Below are 25,577 nucleotides of genomic sequence, written 5' to 3'. Positions count from 1 at the left end.
ATTATAGATGGTATTTGAAGCTATGGGAGTATATGAAGTAACGTAGCAAAGGTCCTAGAAGAATAGAGTGGTTGAAGATGAAAATGGCAAATGGTTAGTAATTTAGACGTAACTTTAATTCCCTATTGGTTGATATCGTGTCACAGATCTCCAGTGTAACTATCCACAAGTTCGTATTTTTACCTCTCGACTGGATGGAAGTCAAAACTGTATCACATGTTTTGCTAAAGTGACAGCAACACACACTCTTTCTGGAAGATTTCTTTAAGAAACCTACTTAACAGATTCTATTCCCTCCCTTCACCCCCGTTTCCCTTTCTGTTTCTCCCCATAAAAATTATATTCAAAAAGAGAAAATCATCATTTAAAAAATTTCAGATTTGTAACTTAAAAATGTATTTAAAACTTAAAACATGATGATCTCTAACACACCATTGTAAAGCAATTATATTCCAATAAAGATGTAAAACAAATGAAACATGATGATCTCAACTCAAGATCTTTAAATTCTGTGTATAAGATCATATGGACTCCTTAAATTATAAATGGGCCATATCTTCTTAAGATAAATAATTGAAGTCTCTTTGTATTGGTAAGACAACAGTTAGAAACTTATAAAACATAAGTAGCAAGTTCTACCTAGCATACTGGGCAAATCTTCTCCCCACTGGGCCCAGTCATTAGGCAGATTTGTGTGGGGCGGCTGGGACACCATTTTCCTTCACTCTTCTCCAGAGAAAATCCATGCAGAATGTTCAGATGATGTTGCAGACCTTCTGCAAATGCCCAGCTGCCTTCCAGGACAGATCAAATTGGGTCTTCCCCTGCAGTGATCTGTCTGAAGAGTTAGCAGCTGTTGTGGCTCACCCCCAGGTTCACACATTGGAACCCTCTTGGACATCATCCTCTGCATCACAAAGAGGCTAGAATCGGTTACTCTAATGCATCCAGGCTAAGTGCTGCAGTTTGTGATTTTTGACTTGTCAGATGTTCGGTGGTAGCATACACAGCCAGTCCTGAAATGTAGGAGCCACAGACCAGTATTCCTTGAATCCTTACAGTTCTTCCAGCTTCCTGTACTGAGTTGTTGGCAAGAGTGAAGAGTAATGATTAATATCAGTTATTTGGGGGGTATTCAGTAAACATGCACTAATTGAAAGACTATGGTTTAGAAGTTGTAATATTTAATTTCATTTTATTAATTTATATGAATATACTATTTTTGCAATACCTGCTACATAATAATCACAAAATAAGTGTCATGAATAAATGAAAATTTAAAAACAAAACATAAGTAGCAGGAATAAGGTACACGTGGAATTAACCTTAAAACACTAGATTAGTTTATCACTTTTGAAATGTTGTCAAAGGAAGCCCGATGCAAATGAAACTGTTAAATTTTGTGGAATTAAAGTTATCCCTTTGAGGTTATTAGACATACCAATTTAAAACTCACAGGTCTTTTTTTTTTTTAACTGAATTGCTGTTGTGTTAGAGTTCTTCAGAGAAATAGAACCAATAGGATATGTGGGGTGGGTGTGTGTGTGTGTGTGTGTGTGTGTGTGTGTGTGTGTGTGTGAATACTCTTGGTCTGGATGCGTTAGACTGACTTCTTGAAGACTCAGTTTTAACCTCTCCCTGACTCTGAAGTTGAGATCCAGGGGGAGTCAAATATGTGGTCCCCTAAGGTGGGCTGCAACAGCTGCTAACTCCTCGGGTGTCTCTTGATAGGGGAAGACTCAATTTCGTTCTAGTGGATCTGCCCCAGAAGACAGCTGGGCATTTGTAGGTGGTCTGCAGGACCATATATATATATACATATATGTATATATATATATATATGTGTGTGTGTGTTTCTTTATATATATATTATATAATATATACATATATATATATATATATATATACACACATAACATCTAGAATAATAACATCTAGACTAAATCTCTACATACTACGACCTAGTCAGGTTGACATAAAATTAACAGTCACAGCTTTCAAGACAGGTCTTATGCTAGTGGTTTTAGGCTAAATTTGTAACACATGGAGTTTTGAGTTAGTGTGTTGCATTCTTCAAGTGGACTTAAGCATGATACTTAATCATTCAAGCCTCACCTTCATATAAAATCAGGATTATACTCTTTAACCTACGACTTTTGTGAGGGTCAACTAAAATAATTCATGTAAAATACATTGTAAAATATTTTCAATTGTATAAATTTATTATTTTTGATTATTCTATATTTGTAAATTGAGATGCTTACTAACCAAAAAAAACAAAGGCACTACATGAATACTTGAAAATGAAAGTTCATTTTAACGGTTTAAAATTAGTAGGTTAATTGCTACATTCATAACAAGAAACGTTCATCATTCATAGCTTCATTGATGCTGACATTTAATTTAGTTCTGTATTTCACAAGGTACTGAAGATCACATGGTCGTTTCAAAAATGGAATATTCAGTTAGTAGAATTATCTAATATGTTAAAAGTTGGCTTTTTAGAGGATTGAAATGAAAATTGTTTTTCTTGTATGAAAATTTTTGACTGCATGAAATAGTAATGTTAAAATAAGCAAATCTTATTTTTTAACAGTTCATTCTTAGTCAAGAAGATATAACAACTATTTTTAAAACATTATACGGCAACATATGGTATGAAGAAAGTGATAGTGCCTCATGTGGAGTAATAAAAGATCAGTCTAGTGTTACTAGTGGTGCTACTAATGCTTCACACCATTCAGGAGGTATGTGCTTAACCTTAAATTAGTCCCCCTCCTCTTTCCTTCTTTCCTTCTATCCTTCCTTTCATTCTTCCTAGTTCTAGGTTTGGGTAAAATAAGATTTATAAACCTTTTCTCTTTAGCTAATCTCATTCAGGTATTTCTGATTTGTCTGTTATTAGTCATTCTGTTGATTTTTTTTCTTTGAATCAAAATTTCAAGTCTTGTGGTGACAAAATTCCTTAGTATGTATTTATTCTTGTTATCCCAACTTCCCTGTAAGTCCTTATTTTCAATTTTTCTCTTCATCCCCTCCTTCTCCCTTATTCCTAGTGCAGCATATGTTCCAGATGGAATATTTTATATTAATATTAGGAGTATCAAAATATTAGAGATGTCAAGAGAGGATGATCATTAGTAAATGATGGATTTCAACAAATAATTAGAAGGTGGATGGAATAGAGCAGAGGAAATTGTAACTCAGAAGAAGTCTGCATCCAATGTTGGATTTAATTTATTATGTAGAATCCTAACTAGGTGCTAAGTTCAGCACCAGCACATATAGAGAATTGGGTTAATTAGAACTGCTGAGATGATTTTGCTTCACTAGAATAAAGTTCTCTTCATTCTGGCATTTTGAGGAACCCCAAATCTGCCAACCTCAAAGTGAAATCTGCTAGTTCACAAGACTCACTCTTGCAAAGCACTAATACATTGCACAGCTTTTCCAGTCAGGGAGAATCCCAGCAAAGAAACAACCTACATTTGTAACATTACCGGAATCCTCATTCTTACTCGCTAGAATAACCAGCCTGGTCCGTTGTTGTTAAATATTAATGGTCAGATATAAAGAAAATCACAAGAACCTAAGCCTGAAAGCAACCAAGATAAAGAGATAGTGTTTCCTGAATGAAACCGAAATAATTAAGGAAACAAAAGAGAACGTGAACAAACAGAAAACAAACTCTAATTCATAATCAGAGGATTTTGAGAATATAAGAACCGGATCCTACCTTCACTACCTTCTGCCTTTCCAAGATAAGAAAGAGTTCTTGGAAACCAAAAATATGATTGCCAAAATTTTGAAACAAATGCACAAAGCATGGGGTTAGCATGTAAGTACTGAGTTGGACTGTATGGTTAATGTAATCTCCTATGACACAGAGAAAAAATAAGCACAGCGATGGAAAGTGATATAGAACTTAAGAGTGGTAGAGCTTTAGTTCAAAAGGTCCAATTTCCAGAATAATAAGTATTTTAGGAGAAAGAACTGAGGGAATGGAAGAGAAGAATCTTTCAAAGAAATAATAGAAGAAAACTCTCCAGAACTAAGTAAATATTGGAACAAAATCTTGGATGTAAAGAATCTCCCAAGTTTCAAGCTGATTGAAGACTCCCCATGCAAACACATGTTCATGAAATGTCAGAACAACAAAAGTAATATTTTTAGTTGAAGAAGAACCAGGCTGCCTTTTAGGGCTTGGGGAAAAAGTGACTGGAATCAGATTTATCATGAATGAAACTGGATGGGATGGGATGGATGGAGGATGAAAGACAATGGAGTAATATAGCCAAATTTCTAAGGAAAGTTATTTTGAAGTTAGGATTCTATATATGGCCAAACCATCATCTAAATGTGAAAACAATAATTTTCAGATTTCCAGTGACTCAAAGTTTAGTTTCTTTATACCCATTCCTAAAGAAATTACAGGTATACCTCGTTTCATTGTGCTTCATTTTTTATAGTGCTTTTCAGATACTGTATTTTTTACAAATTGAAAGTGTGTAGCAACTCTGAGTCAAGAAGGTCTATCAGGTTCTCATTAGTTACCTATTTTATACATATTAGTGTATATATGTCAATCCCAGTCTCCCAATTCATCCCACCCTCCCCTTCCCCCCTTGGTGTCCATACGTTTGTTCTCTACATCTGGGTCTCTATTTCTGCCTTGCAAACCGGGTAATCTGTACCATTTTCCTAGTTTCCAGATATATGTGTTAATATACGATATTTGTTTTCCTCTTTCTGACTTACTTCACTCTGTATGACAGTCTATAGGTCCATCCACGTCTCTATAAATGACCCAGTTCCGTTCCTTTTTATGGCTGAGTAGTATTCCATTGTATATATGTACCACATCTTCTTTATCCATTCATTTGTTGATGGACATTTAGGTTGCTTCCATGACCTGGCTATTGTAAGTAGTGCTACAGTGAACCTTGGGGTGCATGTACATGAAGAGATGCTCAACTTCACTAATTATTAGAGAAATGCAAATCAAAACTGCAGTGAGGTATCACCTCACACCAGTTAGAATGGGCATCATCAAAATAATCTACAAACAATAAATGCTGGAGAGGGTGTGGAGAAAAGGGAACCCACCTGCACTGTTGGTGGGAATGTAAATTGATACAGCCACTATGGAGAACAGTATGGAGGTTCCTCAAAAAACTAAAAATAGAACTACCATATGACCCAGCAATCCCACTACTGGGCATATACCCAGAGAAAACCATAATTCAAAAAGACACATACAATTTTGTTTTTTTGTTTTTTTTAATGAAGTTAAAGGGATCAATTCACAAAGAAATCTAAATGTGTATGTGCTAATAACAGAGCTTCAAAATATATGCAGCAAAAAGTGACAGAACTAAAGGAGGATATACACATATACAAAATCATAGTTGGATAGTTAGCACACCACTCTTAGTTGATAGAATATAGACTAAAAAATCAGAAAGAATATAGAATATTTGAATACTGTTAAAAAAAACTTGACCTAATTGACATTAATATAATACTTCACTCAACAATTGCAGAATATACTTTTTTTAAAGGACTCCTGGAATATTCACAAAGATTGACCATTGTGGGGAGGGAGGAGCTAAAGTTTTCTGACCACATGGAATTAAGTTAGAAATCAATAGCAATTGGATGTCAAAAAAGCTTGAAATACTTGGACATTAAACAATTTCTGAATAACTGATGGGTTAAAAAAGAAAAACAAGGGAGATCAAAATTATTTAAACTGAAAAATAATGAACATAAAATGTCAAAATTTGTGGGATGCAACTAAAGCAGTGCTGAAAAATTTGTAGCTATAAAGGACTGTACTGGAGTTAAAAATCAAAGATAAAATCTTCTACCTCAAGAACCTAGAAGAGCAGATCAAACCCAAAATAAATAAAAGGAAGAGAGTAATATAGACAACAGTAGAAATCAGTGAAAGAGAAACAGATAAGCAGGAGAGAAAATTACCAAAGTCCAAAATTGTTTTCATTGGAAAGACTAATGAAATTGATAAATCCTTAGCAAGACTGATAGAAAACAAATTATCAATATCAGAATTAATTAGATTGTAGTAGTTCACTACCAGGACAATAAGGGAATATTATGAATAATTTTGTGATAATAAATTCTAGAGCTTATATGAAGTGTAAAAATTTTTTGGAAAAAAAGAATTACCAAAACTGACATAGGATGAAATAGAAAATCTGAGTAGCTCTGTATCTATTAAAAGAATTGAATTTCAATGGTGAATTCTATTAAATATTTAAATAAGAAATAATACCAGTGTTAAACTCTTTGGAAAATAGAGGAGAGGGGAACACTTCCTTAGACATTTTATAAAGCAAACATTACCCTGGTACCAAAAACTAAAATCAAAAACAAAACAGAAAAAGCCACTTCAAGAAAAGAATATTGCACACCAGTATCCCTCATGAACACAGGCATAAAAATTCTTAACAACATATTAGTATACTGAATCCAGCAATAAGGATATAGGATATTTCATCTTGGCCAACTGAGAATTATCCCAAAATGAAAAGTTGGTTTAACACTCAAAAATCAATTAAGCTAACTCACCAAATTAATAGAGAAAGGAGAAAAAGTTATATCACCTCAATAGATGCAGGAAAAACATTTTTTAAAATTCAGCACCTATTTGTGGTAAAAACTAGAAATGTCTAAAAAGGCATACTTAATAATGAAGTAGAAAGTTTTCCACCTAAAATAGGAACAAGGCAAGAATGTCCACATTCACCATTCCTGTTCAGCTGGTAGTCATTGACAGAGCAATACAGCCAAAGGAAGGATTTTTTTTCTTTTTTTAAATATCTTCTCAGCCACACCACGTGGCATGTGGGATCTTAGTTCCCCAACCAGGGATCAAACCCACGCCCCTTGCCGTGGAAGCGCAGAGTCTTAACCACTGGACCACCAGGGAAGTCCCCAAGAAAAGGTCTACAGAGTAGAAAGAATTAAAAATGCCTTTTTTCTCAACATGATTGATTACACAGAAAACCCTAAGAAGTCTTCAACAAATTCCTAGAATTAAATCAAGTTAGCATTTTTAACAAGATACAGGGTTAATATGTAACAATTGAGAAATAGGACTTTAAAAACTATTTGCAGTAGCATCAGAAAACATACTTAGGAAGAAATTTAACAAAATTATGCAAGACTGCTACACTGAAAGATACCAAATACTCATGAGAAAAACTAAATGACCTATATATATGAAAATGTATGCCATGTTTGTGCATTGAAAAATCTCAGTATTGTTAAAATATCCATATTGTTTAAATGTCAGTTCTCACCATATTGATTTATATATTCAACATAATCCCAGTCAAACTTTAATAGAAATTTAAAAATTACTTTAAAAGCTTATATAGCTAAGGATCAAGAATAGCCGTGTGTGTGTGTGTGTGTGTGTGTGTGTGTGTGTGTGTGTGTATATGAAAGAAGAGGAAAGATTTACACTATCTAATTTCACAATTTACAATAAATCTTCAATAATTAAGTTAGTATGTTATTGGCATAACATAGACAAATAGATTTGTAAAACAGAACAGAATGTCCAGAAGACATACAAGTAAACTGATACTCAACAAAGACTGGTCAATAGGGAAAAGATAAACTTTTAAACAAATGGTGCTGTCATAACTAGGTAAATGTAGGAAAAATTGAACTTGTCCCTTCACACCATACACAAGTCAATTTGAGATGGATGAAAGGCATATATTTGAAAGCTAAAACTTTTAAACTTCTAGAAGAAGGAACATGAAAGAATATCTTCATGGGATAGCCAAAGATTTCTTGGATAGATAAAAAAGCAATAACCATAAAAGAAACACTTTGTAAAGTAGACCTCGTCAAAATGTTAAACTTCTTTCTGCTCATCAAAAGATAGTGTCAGGGACTTCCCTGGTGGCACAGTGGTTACGAATCCGCCTGCCAATGCCAGTGACATGGGTTCAAGCCCTGGTCCGGGAAGATCCCACATGCTGCGGAGCAACCAAGCCCATGCACCACAACTACTGAGCCTGCACTCTAGAGCCCGCGAGCCACAACTACTGAGCCCACGTGCCTCAACTAGTGAAGGCCATGCCCCTAGAGCCTGCGATCCGCAACAAGAGAAGCCACCACAATGAGAAGCCCGTGCACCGCAGCAAAGAGGAGCTCCCACTCACCACAGCTAGAGAAAGCCCACCGCAGCAAGGAAGACCCAACGCGGCTAAAAAAATATTAATTAATTTTAAAAAAAGGGGGAAAAATGATAGTATCAAGATTGTGAAAGATTGGGCTTCAGACTAGACGAAATATTCAAGATGCCTTTATCTGACCTTGTTCTTATATCTAGAATACAGAACTCCTTGAAATTAGTAACTTTTTAAAAAACAAATGCCCAAAAGATTTGGATACTTTAGAAAGGATAATAGGTTAAATGGACAGTAAGCACGTGATAAGGTGCTAACATAGTTATTTATCAGGAGGACTTCCGTTTACCAGACTAAAGTTTAAAAGACTGACAACACCAAATGTTGACGAGAATGTGAAACTGCTGAAACTCTCACATGTGGCTCTTAGGAAAGTGAAATAGTATAACTACTTTTGACAAAGTTAGGCAGTTAATGTATACCTACCCTATAACAAACAATTATAAGCCTAAGTATTTACTCCCACTGCACCCCCAAATAAGTGCATATATACACAAAATGACTTATTTAGGAATATTTACAACAGATTTATTCATAATAGCTTAAATCTGGAAATAACCCATATGTTCATCAGCACTAGGATGGATAAACTTTATTTTCATGCAGTGTATTTTCGGAGTACATAAAGAAGGAGCTACTGACACATACAGTAACATGGGTGAATCTCAGAAATATTAACTGAAAGAAACTAAACATGAAAGAGTATGATGTATCTTACTGCATTTATACAGAATTTAAGAACTCACAAAACTAATCTAAGGTGATTGAAATTAGAATGGTAGGGAGGTTGGGATAGACTGGGAAAGGGTTGTAAGGGAACTTTTTGGAGTGATGTGAATGTTCAGTATCTTAATTGGAGTGTTGGTGACATGGATGTATATATATATTTATCAAATCTCATTAAATGTTTCAGATAAGATCTTTACATTTCACGGATGTAAATTTTACCGAAATTAAAAAATAAGTTACCTGGAATGGTGGTCCTTGTCTCTGGAGTCAGGTAGAATGAGAATTAGGAATTGCTATGTTTTTATTATATGTCCATTTAATATGTACCATGTATATATAATACCTTGTCCCAAAATATAAAACGTAGAAAAGATTGAATTTTGGATCCTTTTGTTTAGTGGAACAATTTTTTAAATGGCATCTAAAGTATCTTGTTTGGTTTTAGATTTTGAAGTAAAATTTAAATACCAAACACATATACCAGGTGCTCTAGTATGCATTTTACACATGCTGTTTTGCTTAATCTCCAAAACAAACCCAGTGGTTAGTTCTTTTATTCTTGTTTTACGAAAATTAAACCAAGAGTTTATTAAAAGTAAACCAAGAGTTTAATTAATACTCTCAGGTTATTATGTAAAGAATCCTAAGCCAGTAGTTAGTGAGTTCAACACCAGAATTTTTAAATCTTTTAAATTTTTTGGAAAAACATTATACTATACCCATTTATTTAACAATTATCTTAAATCTAGTTCAGGTCTGTTTTAATGAGTTCTACCATTCCTGACTTTCTTCTTTTCTCCAATAACTGTAATTTTTCCAAGGAACAACTGTAGTGACAGCTGCTGTGGTAGAAGTACATTCACATGCTTCCCAAGTTAAGACAACACTAAATACGAGTTTCAGAACTGATTATCTCACCATGGTACTGTATAGTCCAGGTCCTAAACAGGTAAGGTGAAGAAGAAAAAATATATTTTCTCTTGTTTCCTATATTTTGGAATATCTGTTCCTCTGAGAAAAATTGTTGATCTTTTTACTTTAATAATAAAATAATTTTAACTATTTGCCTTTTAAAATGAGTTGTCTTTCCTATTGCCAGTGATATGAAAAATAAAATTTTAAAGTTATTATTTTTCATGCCTTTCATTATGAGCTCTTTGGAGATAGAGAATGTGGTATTTCATGTCTTAAAATATGTTTTAAATTTGTGTTTTTGTGTAAAATTTGTATTGATTTCCTCTTCCACAGACTTCATTTACAGATATTCGTGATCCTTCTCTGAAACTTGCTGAATTTAAGTTGGAGAATATTATAAGTACTTTAAAAATGTACACAGATGACTCAACATTTTCTTCCTTCTCATTAAAAAACTGTATTTTAGATGACAAAAGGCCTCATGTCAAGAAAGCAACTCCTAGGTAATAGTGTTCTAAGTTTTTACTTGAGAAATGGTTGGTATATTTTACAGAACTTACTCCCAAAGTTGCACGTTCATTTTCTGGATATTTACTAAAATCTTCAGAGCTTCAGTGCAGTTGAGTCCATAGTTTTAAGCCAACATTTGAAATGCCCTGGTTATGTGCTGTTCTTGCTGAATGGTTGATTGATGGGTTATATAGAAATAATCAGTGTAATTAAATCAGTTTTTAAATTAATCTGTATTATCTAAAGTATTAATCTGTGCAAATTGTAATGGGAAATATATGAAAAATTGAGAAAAAATATGCTGAGATTCAAAATTCTGATAATTTCTTAAGGATATACTTCCTAATTTATGAAACAGTTGAGCTCCCAAAGTCTGTAAGTTTATTATTTGGAGTCCTTTGTGATCTTACTAAGAGAAATGACTTCAGAATGCTGGTTTGCTGTCAGTGAAAGGGATAAGAGGTCTTTGAGTTTTATTGGTGTGTTTGATTATTTGTAAGATACTCATAGGAATTGTTATTATTGTGTTTTTCAGAATGATAGGGCTAACAGCTGGGTTTGACAAAAAGGACATGATGGATATAAGGTATAGGAGAGTCAGAGACGGTTGGGTGGCTGATTTAGTCCTTCAAGAAATGTATATTTGTGCAAGTGTGGAATTTCTGCTGACAGTTGCAAATGTGTTTCTTGAGGCCTACACTACAGGCACTGCTGTAGAAACCAGTGTTCAAACATGGCCTGCTAAAGAAGAAGGTTAGTTATTGGCTAAAACATTTAATATCTGTATTATTGAAGTGCTATAATAGCACTTACCTTGATTAGCCTTCTAGATGATGAGGTTAAGTGGATTAATAAGTTAAAAATCTTTATTTTTCAGAGGTAAAAGGAAAACTTAAATGTGTTTTCTGATAAGATGTACAGTTTGCATATTTTTCAAGGTGTAAATATATATTGGGTTCAAAAATTGAGACCTTTATTAAAATAAGTAACTGTACTTCTTTGAAGACAGTAATTTTTTTTTTTAACATCTTTATTGGGGTATAATTGCTTTACAATGGTGTGTTACTTTCTGCTTTATAACAAAGTGAATCAGTTATACATATGTTCCCATATGTCTTCCCTCTTGCGTCTCCCTCCCACCCACCCTCCCTATCCCACCCCTCCAGGCTGTCACAAAGCACCGAGCCAATATCCCTGTGCCATGCGGCTGCTTCCCACTAGCTATCTACCTTACTACGATTGTTAGTGTGTATATGTCCATGACTCTCTCTCGCCCTGAAGACAGTAATTTGAAAGAATTTGTTGGAAGAAAACGGAAAGAGAATAATGAAACAGCCACTCCTTTTCATAATTAAAGATAGTATTTTAACTTAAAGTCCTCTTTTATTCTTGTTATATTCAATATTTATAATTTTCTATTATCTTTTACATATTTCATTCATTGTGGTATAGTAGAAAGAGTGTCAAGCTGAGAGTTAGAAACTAGATTTATTTCCAGCTCTGCCATTAAATAGTGGAGATTTTTCCCTACATTTTGAAATATTCTTATGGCTATACCTTCTTTAAATCTTATACCAAGAGAGTTGCAGTAAATTCCTTTGGGACCTAAGATTCTTTTATTTTACTTTTTACTTAGAATGAAAGTAACATTTTCCTATAAATAATAATTTTTCATAAGTAATGTATATAAGAAAGATTTATAACTATTTTAAAACATTGTTTTTATTTCTATTTTAGCACTTGTACAGCAATCAGAGAAGTGGGAAATTAATATTATTATTAAAAATCCTGAAATTGTGTTTGTGGCTGATATGACAAGAAATGATGCCCCTGCCTTAGTCCTTACAACACAATGTGAGATTTGTTGGCAAGGTGACTTTGAAAATAATACAATGACCGCTGCCATTAAAGATCTCCAAGTGAGAGCATGCCCATTTCTTCCAGTCAAGAGAAAAGGAAAAATCACTACTGTGAGTTTACTATTTACTTATCAGCTTAATTGTAAACTATTTTGTATTTAGTGTATGTCATTTAAGAAAGTGCCTACATACTTTCCAACCTTACTCTGTAAAATACCTTTCTTTCTGCTTGTAGAGCCTAATGTAGATTATTATTACACCAGCTTTGAAACTCTTTTTCATTTTTCCAGTTGTTCCTTATTGTTTTATGTGTTTGTGGAGATAGTCTCACTAAGAAGTTGCTTTCATCTAGATACTTCTCAGTGAAGACTTTACTCTGACTTTCTAACCATATCAATTCCACACTGCTTTTTGGCCTCTAAGACTTTCTACCAATTGTTTCAGTTTTATTATTTTTAATTTTTTTCTCCCATCTAGACATTTTTGCTCAGACACGTTTTTTCCTTTTCTCCGTATGGCTTATTTGTACCATCAGCCATTTGTTTTGACATACTTCACATTTGTATTTTATTCTGTAATATCCTCTTGGCCTTCCTCCTCTTCATAACTGATTAAAATTCATTTCTTCAAAGACGTCTTTTCAAGTTAACTATCTGACTCCTAGTACTCGTATAAAACACTTATAAAAATATTTAGGCTCCTACAGGAGTAAGAGAAGTATAAATATTCTAAGTATTAACAACATAGAAATACAAGATGTAATTTTGTTAAAAGTAAATACCTATGTATTGGTTAGGATATAGGATAGACTGTTTCCCTAGTTTGCAAGGCTGATGGCTCACTTCTAAGCAAAGAAAAGAAATAAAAAATGGAGGGCATACTGATTCTCTTTTAGGTTATACGTAGATGTTTTACATGTATTTTTTCTATTCAGTCTTTTGGCTTGAATGTAGCTGTATGACCACCCTTACCTTCAAAAAAGGTTGGAGAATGTGGTCTCTTTTCTGAGCTATGTTATGCTCAGATGAAATTTGTTACTGTGGAAGAAAAGGAGAACAGATAACAGGTAGCAACTAGAGGGTCTTCTTACAGTCCACTCAAAGGTTTCTTCCTTTGTTCATACAGATAATCCATACTTGTCTTTTCTCACCCACGGAACATATTCACTTCTTCCTCAAGGGATAAAATCTCAGCTCAGAGTTCAAGATCTTTAGGTGACAGTTTTCTCTGTTGAGTCTGCATGTGACTTCTTTTGATCTGGCAATATAATAGATTAAGTACTAGACAAATAAGTTACCACTTTTCAACAGGCACACACTTCACCACTATCTACGCAACCACTAGTATAACAGTGCTGTAAGGACAGGATAATTGCAATTTAAAAACCCATTCAGAAAAAGAAAGAATGGGAAACGCTTGGCAGTCATTGATTCATAACAATTATCATATCCTGCTGAGTGGAATTGTGAAAACTTTAAGCTCCAGCAGTGGAGTAAATTCCTTGGATAGCCTGAGTTGGAGTCTTTGATTTTTTTTCTCTTGAAAGAACACTGTCCTCATTTTCTCACGTGGCTCTGGCTTTCCCCTCTGAGAGATTTTTTTTTTTTTTTTTTAATCATTATCCACTGTAGACACATCTGAAGTGGCTGTTTTCTTTTTTCGGGAACTGCACTGTTTTCACAGCTTACTTCCTGTTGAGTTTATTACTTGGAGATTGTTTTAGCAGTTTTAATAATAACAAGCTTTTGTATGCCAGATACTGGTCTCTTTGGCAGTCCTTAGTTGGTTAAACGTTTAGTTTGCCATCTCGGTGGTTCCATTTGTAAGTAACCTTAATATCCAAAGCTACTATTTATTCACACGGTGGTTTTCTTGTTTTATTTACGAATCTGTCATCTGCCTATCCTCCCTTCATCCTGACTTAGTAAAGGCTACTTTAACAGTAGGTTTGGGGGAGGGGGATAGCCACATCTGTTATCTTTTTTTTTTTTTTTGGCTCCCATGTCTGATCTTAACAAAAATTGCCAGAGAAAAAATAGCAGCCACAGTCTTATTTCTTGCTGAGTTTCCTCTTTAGAGCTTGGCTCTCCTCAGTGTTTTCCCTTCTCTTATAGGCCTTTGCAAACAATAGAAAGAAGGAGCTAATACACATCAAGATTCTAGCCAGACCTGTCTAGCTAAAATTTTAGGCTTTTTTGTTGTTGTCGTTAAGAACATGGTCTGTCTTCCTAGGTACCACCAGTAGCAGTTTTACCAAATATTTTGCTGTAGCATTGTTAGAATTATCAGCTTTGTATTTTGATATATCCCTTGTCTATCCAGTTGCTAAATCAGTCATGGATACTTTTTACTTTGTTGCAGTAGTGCCAATTTTTAGGTATGAAATTTAGTATTAGAGGATTAATTAGGCTGCTGTAACAAGAGGTCCCCCCTCCAAAAGGTAGCTAATGCATGGTAGAACTAAGTATTCTTTCTAGAAACATGGAATAATGACTCAGTTTAATGGCTCTGGTGTAATGTAGGGGAACCAGGCTCTTTCCATCTTGTTCCACTATTCGTAGGCTATAACTTAATCTGCTTGTTCAAAGATAGTTCACAATGTACCTACGTTGCAGGTTGCTGGGGGTGAGTGGTGGTGATAAGGAGAGAACATGAAGGCAAAAAGGGATGCCCATTCTAAGAGCACTGCCCAGAAGTTGCACATACCACTTCTGCTCACATCCTTTTGGCCAGAATTTAGTAATACGTCAGCACACAGTTTTAAGGGAGCCCAACAAAGGCAGTCTTTCTAAAGACCGAAATGTCACCTGCTTGATTCCCTTCATTATACATTTGTTTTCTGTTTTATTATTGTTGTTGTGTTGGTTTTTTATATTTGGGTTAAATTGCTGTAATTTTTCTAACTTCTTAATGGATGCTTAGATAATTGATATTCTGTCTTTTTTCTTCCCAGCATATGCCTTTTAAGAGAGTAATTTTTCCTCTAAGCACAGCTACTAGTGTTGATATGTTGTATTTTTATTCTGTTAAAAATACTTTCTCATTTTTATTTTTTATGCGTGGATTAGAAGGGTTTTGCTTAATTTCCAAATATTTAGGGGTTTTCTGGTTGTCTTTTTATTGTTGATTTCTACATTGATATCACTGTGGTCTATTAACATATTCTGATTTTAATTCTTTGAAGTTTGTTGAGACTTATCTTATGGCCCAGGATATGGTTGGTTTTGTTTTTATGAATATTGAATGTCCACTGGGGAAAAAGTGTGTTTTGCTGTTTGAGGAATAGCATTCTATTTAGATAGATTTTGTCCATAATATTGTTCAGATCTGCTGTATTCTTAGAACCTTTTTTTTCCCTGTCCATTTTATCAGTTTATTGAAAGAAATCTATTAAAATCTATTTTCATTGTGAATTTAGCTATTTTATGTTTAGTTTTTTCAATATTTGCTTTATATATTTTGAAGCTAGATCATTTAAATATGTACACATTCTGTATTAAATCTTGCTGGTAGATTTGACCATTTTATTAAAATGTCTTCTTTATCTCTGGAAATGATTTCTAAATTCTATTTACCTACTATTAGTATACCTATTCCAGCTTCTTTGTGGCATTTGCATGGTATATCTTTTCCTATCCTTTTACTTTTAACCTTTCAGTTTCCTTATGTTTAAGCTATGGTATTTTTGTAAGCAGCATATTTATTTGTTATTCATAGTTGAGTCTTTTAATTAAGATATTTAGTGCATTTACTCACTGTAACTCCTATGCTGTAATTGGTTTTAAATCTGTGACCTACTATTCATACTATTTGTTCCAAAAGTTTTATGTTCTGTTTTCTTCTCTGTATTGTTCTTTCTGGGGGATTAATAGGACTTTAAAATTTTTCTGGATATTATAACATGCATTCTAGACTTAGTAAAGTCTAATATAAATGCTTTTACCACTTTTAAAGCTTTTAGAATGCTTTAAATCCTCTTCTACCATTTTGTAATAGTAGTCATAGATTTTAATTCAATATATATTAAGAATCTACAGGGTATTTTTGTTTTTGTTGCAGTCAGTATTCATTTATATTTAACCACATATAATCTGTTTCTATTATTTTTTACTTCTTCCTACATCTCCATTTTTACATCTGGAATCATCTTCTTTCTTCCTGAAAAGCTCCTTTTATTTTATTTTATTTATTTTTTATTTTTTTGAAAAGCCCCTTTTAGTATTTATTTTAATGTGGTCTCTTGGTGGCAGATACTGTCAGTTTTTGTGTGGAAATGTCTTTATTTTGCTTTCTCTTTTGAAGGATAATTTTGCTGGATATAAAGTTTTAAATTGGTAGCTATGTACATTTAAAACTTTCATGGTATGTCTAGATGTGTTTTATATTTATTCTTTTGGAGCCTGTGGTACTTCTTGAATCTGTAGCTTTGTGTATTTCATAGGTTTAGAAAATTCTTTGTCATTATCTCATTAGATATTGCTTCTATGTCACATATTCTCTCTCCTTCCCTTCTTTGACTCTCAGTTTCTTGTTAAACATTTTAGTCATATTCCATATGTCACTTAAGCGCATTTCTTTAGTCTCCATTCATATTGTTCCATGCTTCACACTGGATGTTTTTTCCTAATTTTCCTAACTTTTTTCCTAATTCTGTCTTCTGTTTTGTCTAGTGTGCTATTAAACATTATTATCAAGTTCTTAATTTCTAGTATTGCATTTTTAAGTTATATAATTTCTTTTTATAGACCCCTCTGTCATTCATTTTTTTAATATATTAATCAAAATTACTTTAAAGTTTGTTCTTGATAATGCCAATAATTGAGTCATCTCTGTTTATTTCTGTTTTCTCTTTAGTTTTTGTTTCTTCTTATATCAGATACTTTATTATTGAATGCCAGACAGTATAATGAAATGTTATAGAGGTTTCACTGATTATTTTCTTCCTGTAAGGAGGTTTTCACTTGCTCTTTGTTAGACATCTAGACTGGGAACAATTTACCTTTATCTAGTAGGAATTAAACTTATTGGAGGCTGGGTTGCAGTTGTTGTAAAGCCTTGTTTACTCCTGGTTCATATCCACTAGTATATAGTATTTCTCTCTGCGTCCCATCTGACAGCCAGGAGTACTTACTAGGGCCCATATTAAAGCCCATTTTTGGCAGATTCTGAAATTGTTTTTTTTCTTTTCAGCCCCATTCTCCATATCATTCTAAAATTGCTGACCATTTCACTCTACTTAGCAATAGCCTTCTGCTTAGTGTGTGTGTGTGTGTGTGTGTGTGTGTGTGTGTGTGTGTGTCTAAAGCACTTCACAAATAACTAGAAGCTAAACTACCATGAAGTTTTGAGATAACTTCTCTGCTCCTGTTTTTTTCCTTGGGGACTTTGCAAGGTTGCCTAGGTAGCATGCTTATAGTTTCAAGCAGACTTTTTTTTTTAATTGAAGCATAGTTACTGTACAATATTACATAACTTACAGGTGTATAATATAGTGATTCACAATTTTTAAAGGTTATGCTCCATTTATAGTTATTATAAATATTGGCTATATTCCCTCTGTTGTACAGTATATCCTTGTAGCTTATTTTTTAACTCATAGTTTGTACCTCTTATTCCCCTACCCCTATATTGCCCTTCTTTCTGCTTCCCTCTCCCCACTGGTAACCACTAGAATATGGGTCTGCTTCTTTCTTGTTATATTCACCAGTTTATTTTATTTTTTAGATTCTACGTGTGATACTGTACAATCTTTGTCTTTCTCTGTGTGACTTATTTCACTTAGCATAATGCCCTCCAAATCCATCCATGTTTCTGCAGATGGCAAATTTTTATTCTTTTTCATGACAGAGTAGTATTCCTGTGTGTGTGTGTGTGTGTGTGTGTGTGTGTGTGTGTGTGTGTGTGTGTGTGTGTATACACCCCACATCTTCTTGATCCATTCATCTGTTGATGGCCTCTAAGGTTACTTCCATATCTTGGCAATTGTAAATAATGCTGCTTTGAACATTGAGGTCCATGTATCTTTTTGAATTTGGGATTTTGGGTTTTTTGGCTATTACCCAGGAGTGGAACTGCTAGGTCATATGGTAGTTCTGTTTTCAGTTTTTTAAGAAACTTCAATACTGTCTTCCATAGTGGTTGCACTAATTTACATTCCCACCAACAGTGTATAAGGGTTCCCTTTTCTCCACATGCTCGCCAACATTTGTATTTTGTGTTCTTTTTGATGATAGCCATTCTGACAGGTGTAAGGTAATGCCTCACTGTGGTTTTGATTTGCATTTCTCTGATGATTAGCTATGTTGAGCAATTTTTCGTGTGCCTGTTGGCCATCTGCATGTCCTCTTTGGAAAATGTCTATTCAGTTCTTCTGCCCATTTTTTAATCTGATTGTTTGGTTTTTTGATGTTGAGTTGTATGAGCTGTTTCTGTATTTTGGATATTAACCCTTTATTGGTTATATCACTTGCAAATATTTTATCCCATTTGGTAGGTTTTCTTTTCATTTTGTCAATGGTTTCCTTTGCTGTGCAAAAGCTTTTAAGTTTAATTAGGCCCCATTTGTTTATTTTTGCTTTTATTTCCTTTGCTTCATGAGAGGGATCCTAAAAAATGTTGTTGCAGTTTATGCCAAAGGTCTCTGCCTATGTTTTCTTCTAGGAGTTTTATAGTATCATCTTAACATTTAGGTCTTCAGTCCATTTTGAGTTTATTTTTGTATATGGTGTTAGAGAATGTTCCAATTTCATTCTTTTATATCACGCAGACTTTTTTTTTAACATGACTTTTCAACTTGTAGGTGGATTATTGCTTGGTCACAAGTTTCTTCCTTCACAGATGGAAATAGAAGTCTAAAAAAGGAGATCCTTAGCTGAACAACCATATAAGGAAACATCTATGATTATTGGGAATTTTGAGAAAGATATTTATGGCCAGCTAGCTGTTTTAGCCACATACATTTTGATAAGTTGCAATTAGTTGAACTTTAATTGATATCATAGTCATTTATATTAGAAAATAGTTTCTTTTTTTTGAATTTTACTTAATTTTTTTCTATACAGCAGGTTCTTATTAGTTATCTATTTTATACATATTAGTGTATACATGTCAATCCCAATCTCCCAATTCATCACACCCCCCCCCCCCCCACCGCTTCCCCACCTTGGTGTCCATACGTTTGTTCTCTACATCTGTGTCTCTATTTCTGCCCTGCAAACCGGTTCATCTGTACCATTTTTCTAGGTTCCACATATATGCATTAATATACGATATTTTTTTTTCTCTTTCTGACTTACTTCACTCTGTATGACAGTCTCTTGGTCCATCCACGTCTCTACAAATGGCCCAATTTCATTCCTTTTTATGGCTGAGTGAAATTCCATTGTATGTGTGTACCATATCTTCTTTATCCATTCGTCTTTCGATGGGCATTTAGGTTGCTTCCATGACCTGGCTATCGTAAATAGTGCTGCAGTGAACCTTGGGGTGCATGCACATGAAAAGATGCTCAGTATCACTAATTATTAGAGAAATGCAAATCAAAACTACAGTAAGGCACCACCGCACACTGGTTAGAATGGACATCATCAAAAAGTCTACAAACAAATGCTGGAGAGGGTGTGGAGAAAAGGGAGCCCTCTTGCACTGTTGGTGGGAATGCAAATTGATACAGCCACTATGGAGAACAGTATGGAGGTTCCTTAAAAAACTAAAAACAGAATTACCATATGACCCAGCAATCCCACTACTGGGCATATACCCAGAGAAAACCATATTTCAAAAAGACACATGCAAAAAAAAAAAAAAAAAGACACATGCACATGTTTATTAAAGATTCACGAACTTTTTTTTTTTTTTTTTTTTTCCCCGATACGCGGGCCTCTCACTGTTGTGGCCTCTCCCGTTGCGGAGCACAGGCTCCGGACGCGCAGGCTCAGCGGCCATAGCTCACGGGCCCAGACGTTCCGCGGCATTTGGGGTCTTCCTGGACTGGGGCACGAACCCGTGTCCCCTACATCGGCAGGTGGACTCTCAACCACTGCGCCACCAAGGAAGCCCTGTGCAACCTTTTATTAAAAAAAAAAAAAAAAAAAAAAAGGAAGGATGACTCAGGGTGGAGTTGAGAGCCACAGAGAATTGTTCCTAGACTTTGAAATCTAATCAAGAAACTTATTTATCTGGCTGGATTTCAGAGCTTCTTTGGACTAGTGGCTTCCTTCTGCCTTGTATTTGTTTTTGTTTTGTTTTTTTACATCTTTATTGGAGTATAATTGCTTTACAATGGTGTGTTAGTTTCTGCTTTATAACAAAGTGAATCAATTATACATGTATATGTTCCCATATCTCTTCCCTCTTGCGTCTCCCTCCCTCCCACCCTCCCTATCACACCCTCTAGGTGGTCACAAAGCGCTGAGCTGATCTCCCTGTGCTGTGCGGCTGCTTCCCACTAGCTATCTACCTTATGTTTGATAGTGTATATATGTCCATGCCTCTCTCTCGCTTTGTCACAGCTTACCCTTCCCCCTTGCCGTGTCCTCAAGTCCATTCTCTAGTAGGTCTGTGTCTTTATTCCTCTCTTACCCCAAGGTTCTTCATGACATTTTTTTTCTTAAATTCCATATATATGTGTTAGCATACAGTATTTGTCTTTCTCTTTCTGACTTACTTCACTCTGTATGACAGACTCTAGGTCTATCCACCTCATTACAAATAGCTCAGTTTCTTTTTGTGGCTGAGTAATATTCCATTGTATATATGTGCCACACCTTCTTTATCCATTCATCCGATGATGGACACTTAGGTTGCTTCCATCTCCTGGCTGTTGTAAATAGAGCTGCAATGAACATTTTGGTACATGACTCTTTTTGAATTATGGTTTTCTCAGGGTATATGCCCAGTAGTGGGATTGCTGGGTCATATGGTAGTTCTATTTGTAGTTTTTTAAGGAACCTCCTCTGCCTTGTATTTGAATTGGAATATCTGTAATTCTTATCCTATATCTGTCCCACCATTCTATGTTGAGAGTGGTGGGAGCAAGCAACTCATCTTAGTTTCAGTTTTAAGAGAAATTGTGCCCCAGCAGTTGTACTTAATAGATTACACCCAGGAACTTCATCAACATCTGGACTTGATTTAGATTTTAGACTTTGAGCTGATGAGAGGGATGAGATTTTAGAATTTTTATTTAATGAGAGATGTAGATGAACTGATTATGTGGTGAGATACAGATTTAGATGATGAGATTTTGGACTTTGGGCTATGATGGGAGGCGACTATTAGGAACCTTAGGAGGGGGACTTCCCTGGTGGTCCAGTGGTTAAGACTCCACACTCCCAATGCAGGGGGCCCGGATTGGATCCCTGGTCAGGGGACTAGATCCCGCATGCTGCAACAAAAGATCCCGCATGCCACAACTAAAAAAAAAGATCCCGCATGCCGCAGCGAAGATCCCATGTGCCGCAACTAAGATCCAGCACAGCCAAATAAGTAAATAAATAAATAAATATTAAAAAGGGAACCTTAGGAGGTGGTGAATATATTTTGCATTTGGGAGGAACGTGAGTCACTAGGGGCTACAGGACAGATTTATGCTTACCATAGTTAGGGAAAACTCAGTTAATTTATAATTATATTAAGAATTATTTAGTAAGTCTAATGTATTTATAATTTTTTCTTCTCATTTTTTGTAGCTTGTCCTATATAGATTAATTCATTTTACTTCATTTTATAATGGAAAAAAATACCATGATAAAATTTTATTTTAGTAATTTAATCCACAGTTGAATCCACAAATACAGAACCTGTGGATACAGAGGGCTGACTGTACTATGCCTTTTTTTTCTTGAGATAATGTTGGCTTATAACATTATATAAGTTTCATGTATGCAATATTATTTTTCTACTCCTGCATACACAGCAGTATGCTCACCACCAAATATTTAGTATTCATCGGTCACCATACAGTTGACCCCTACCCGTTTTGTCCCCCACCCCTTCCCCTCTGTTCTCTATATCTACATGTTTCTTTTGTTTGGTTTGTTCATTTATATTGTTTGTTTTTTATTTTTTATATTACACATGTAAGTGAAATCATATAGTATTTGTCTTTGAACACTATGCCATTTTATATATAGGACTTGAACATCCTTGGATTTTAGTATCTGCCATGGGTGAGGGGTAGGGGGTAGGGGACAGGTGTGTATGTTCTGGAACCAATTCCCCAGGGATTCCAAGGGACTTCTGTAAAATAAAATACAGAATACAAGTTTTGAGGAATTTTCATGTATTTAAGCATATTTAAGAAATTCTTTTATTTATTATATCAATAGTGTTGCTAATGTTAGTACTTTCTATTTTTTATAAATAATCAATAAGAGGATAATTAAGAAATGTTTTATTGATTCACTTGTTTTTTTTTGTTTTGGTTTTTTTTTGGTTTTTTTTTTGTTTTTTTGCGGTACGCGGGCCTCTCACTGCTGTGGCCTCTCCCGTTGCGGAGCACAGGCTCCGGACGCGCAGGCTCAGCGGCCATGGCTCACGGGCCCAGCCACTCCACGACATGTGGGATCTTCCCGGACCGGGGCACGAACCCGCGTCCCCTGCATCGGCAGGCGGACTCTCAAGCACTGCGCCACCAGGGAAGACCGATTCACTTGTTTTTAAATAGTTATTTTTACTAACTTGTTTATTTAACATACTTGTCTATTACTGGGCAAGTCTTTAAATAAAAATATTTTAAGAACATGTTAATTTAATAGTATTGGTTTTTCTCTCACAGGTTTTGCAGCCTTGTGACTTGTTCTATCAAGCTACTCAGATACGTACAGATCCACAAGTGATTGAATTATCAGTAAAATCCCTGACACTGAAGGTAAGTTACAATGTAGTCAGTGCCCTTTTGAAAAAATTAATGAAACTTAGAAATAAGCAATTATTATAGCAACTCTTTTGTTAAATAAGCAAAAAAAAAACTATTTTTGAAAAACTTCTATGACACGTAATTTTAAAATGATATTTAATACATATTTTATAATGAATGTTTTCATATATTTTGTTATTGGCAGTTGACTGCTTCTGTAGTTAACATCCTTATAGTATGGTTGATCCGTTTAATATCGACATATAAATATTTTAACTATTGAAATTAGTTATGATAATCAAAAAACTTTTTTGTGGGCAGCAATTGTATCTACTATTTCTTGGTAGTAAAGTTAGTTCAATATTAATTCCTCTTGATCCTTTACAAATATATTTAATGTTTTTTGAAGTGTGTATTTTTTGAAAGTGGTTTATGTAGATTTTTTAATTAAATTTTTCCCCTTAGGTTTCACCAGTTATCATAAACACTGTGATTACCATAACTTCAGCACTTTATACAGCTAAGGAAACCATCCCACAAGAAACTGCTTCTTCTACAGCACATTTATGGGAAAAGAAGGATACAAAGAATTTAAAAATGTGGTTTCTTGAAGAACCAAATGAAGTTGAAAAAATAGCTTCCCCAACTGAATTGGTACCCAAAGGAGAGATAATAAGAATGAACATTGATTCTATTTTTCTAGTTCTTGGGGCTGGAATTGGTCATCGAACAGTACCTATGCTTTTGGCAAAGTCACGTTTCTCAGGGGAAGGCAAAAACTGGAGTTCCCTAATAAATCTCCACTGTCAGCTTGAGCTAGAAGTAAGCATATGTAGTATTTTTCCAGATTTTATAACAAATAATGCTATACATGGACTATTTGGGGACTCTTACTTAAACATTTAAATTAAATTTATCCTAAGTATGATGTTGGTTCACAAAACTTTTGGAAGAAAGTGTACAAATTTATGCCCTTGATATAGTTGTTTTTATGTGTATGTTACTTTTAGAGTACATGTCCATATTAAGTTTATATTTCAACTGGTTTCATTCATCTTAAAGTTGATGATATTAATAGATAGTTTTGAGTAGATGAAAAATTCTTAATTTTAAGAATTAAATTGAATATCCTTTTTCCTTTAAAATGATAATAGACTATTTCTTAATCTCTTCTAAGATAGTAATATAAAGAATGAGAAAAATATGCCTTATACTTTTATATAACGCAGAATCTTTATAATGTAGTGAGACTCCACCAAGGTCTTTCAGATTTTTGTGAGAGTCCTTTAGTTATATGGAAGATATTTGCTTTGAACCAACATATATTTTGCTTCAGAATTTATCTACATAGAATCATCCCAGAGATATTTTGCTTTAAATTATTAATTGAGGTGATGTCAAGTAGAAACTAATCTGATACTCTACCTAAGTCAGTAAATATGAAAATTTATAAGCTCCTATAACATTTGTGTTGATACAGAGTTATATGCTAATAGAGGTGGAACTGACAGACTAGATTTCAACTTTCCAAATTTTAGCTAGAATTATCTGTATTTTGCAGAGGATTTGATCTAGGATGTCTAAGAAGTTCAGAGAATTCAAATAAGTGCATACTCATTGAATCATATGTTACTTGCCTCAAGGGCTTTCGAAAAGTCAGTGGAGGTAGACAGATATGTTTAAAAAATGTCAGTAGTGTTTGATAGATGAACACAGCTTTCGATGTTAAGCCCAGCCTGAAAGTCAAGGAAAGATACCTAAAAGAGAGTTTTTTTCTGGATTAAATTGTGAAGACTAGACCACGAAGTTAGCCAAGTGAGGAGAGCATGAGGAAACTAATGAATGGCATGTAGACGGTTTTCACATGGAAGAAATAGCACAGCCAAAAGGAATGCTGGTGGGAAACAGCATGGAAGATCATTTTAGAACATATCAGAGTGCCTTATTTAAAAAATTAAAAATTCTCTCTCTAGGTACATTATTACAATGAAATGTTTGGTGTGTGGGAACCTTTGCTTGAACCCTTAGAAATTGATCAGACTGAGGATTTTAGACCATGGAATCTTGGAATCAAGGTATTTTTGAAGTCTGAAAATTTTTTTCAAATATTGAGGATGTCCACATTACACATACTTTAATCGCAACAGAGTTCAGGTATCTCATTATGAGCCTTTCCACATGCTTCCTTGTTTGACCTCTGAATGTAATTTTCAAACCCAAGGCCACTGCCTCATGGGCTTCTAATACAAATAATTATGTAGCATTTATTATGCACTAGACATTGTTCTAAATAATCTACTTTTGCTTTAACCCTTACAACAAACCTCTGAAGAATATACAGTTTTAAACTTCATTTTAACATGTGATGGGACTGAAACTGTGGAAGTTAAAGGACTTCCATAAAGCAATAATACCTTTAAATTGGAAGAGGTGGAATTAAATACTGGCTTCAGAGTCCCCACACATAACCGTCATGTT

At 34.4% G+C, this 25,577-nt stretch overlaps 1 protein-coding gene across 5 annotated transcripts in view; it reads left to right on the top strand.

The window, feature by feature from the left end:
- Positions 1-25,577, top strand: part of VPS13A (vacuolar protein sorting 13 homolog A) — a 241,445-nt gene that overhangs the window by 134,294 nt on the left and 81,574 nt on the right. For all 5 annotated transcript variants that reach the window (XM_060014602.1, XM_060014599.1, XM_060014598.1 and 2 more), the window contains exons 35-42: positions 2,597-2,747; positions 9,779-9,906; positions 10,206-10,375; positions 10,918-11,135; positions 12,120-12,352; positions 23,019-23,111; positions 23,565-23,921; positions 25,073-25,174. In XM_060014602.1, coding sequence (XP_059870585.1) covers positions 2,597-2,747; positions 9,779-9,906; positions 10,206-10,375; positions 10,918-11,135; positions 12,120-12,352; positions 23,019-23,111; positions 23,565-23,921; positions 25,073-25,174 — 1,452 coding nt within the window. The remainder of the gene's footprint in view (positions 1-2,596; positions 2,748-9,778; positions 9,907-10,205; positions 10,376-10,917; positions 11,136-12,119; positions 12,353-23,018; positions 23,112-23,564; positions 23,922-25,072; positions 25,175-25,577) is intronic.

The sequence above is a fragment of the Delphinus delphis genome, chromosome 6 (genome assembly GCF_949987515.2).
Source record: "Delphinus delphis chromosome 6, mDelDel1.2, whole genome shotgun sequence".
In the NCBI taxonomy this organism is placed as follows: domain Eukaryota; kingdom Metazoa; phylum Chordata; class Mammalia; order Artiodactyla; family Delphinidae; genus Delphinus; species Delphinus delphis.
Note: the sequence above shows the minus strand (reverse complement) of the source record. Positions and strands in the feature narration are given on the sequence as shown.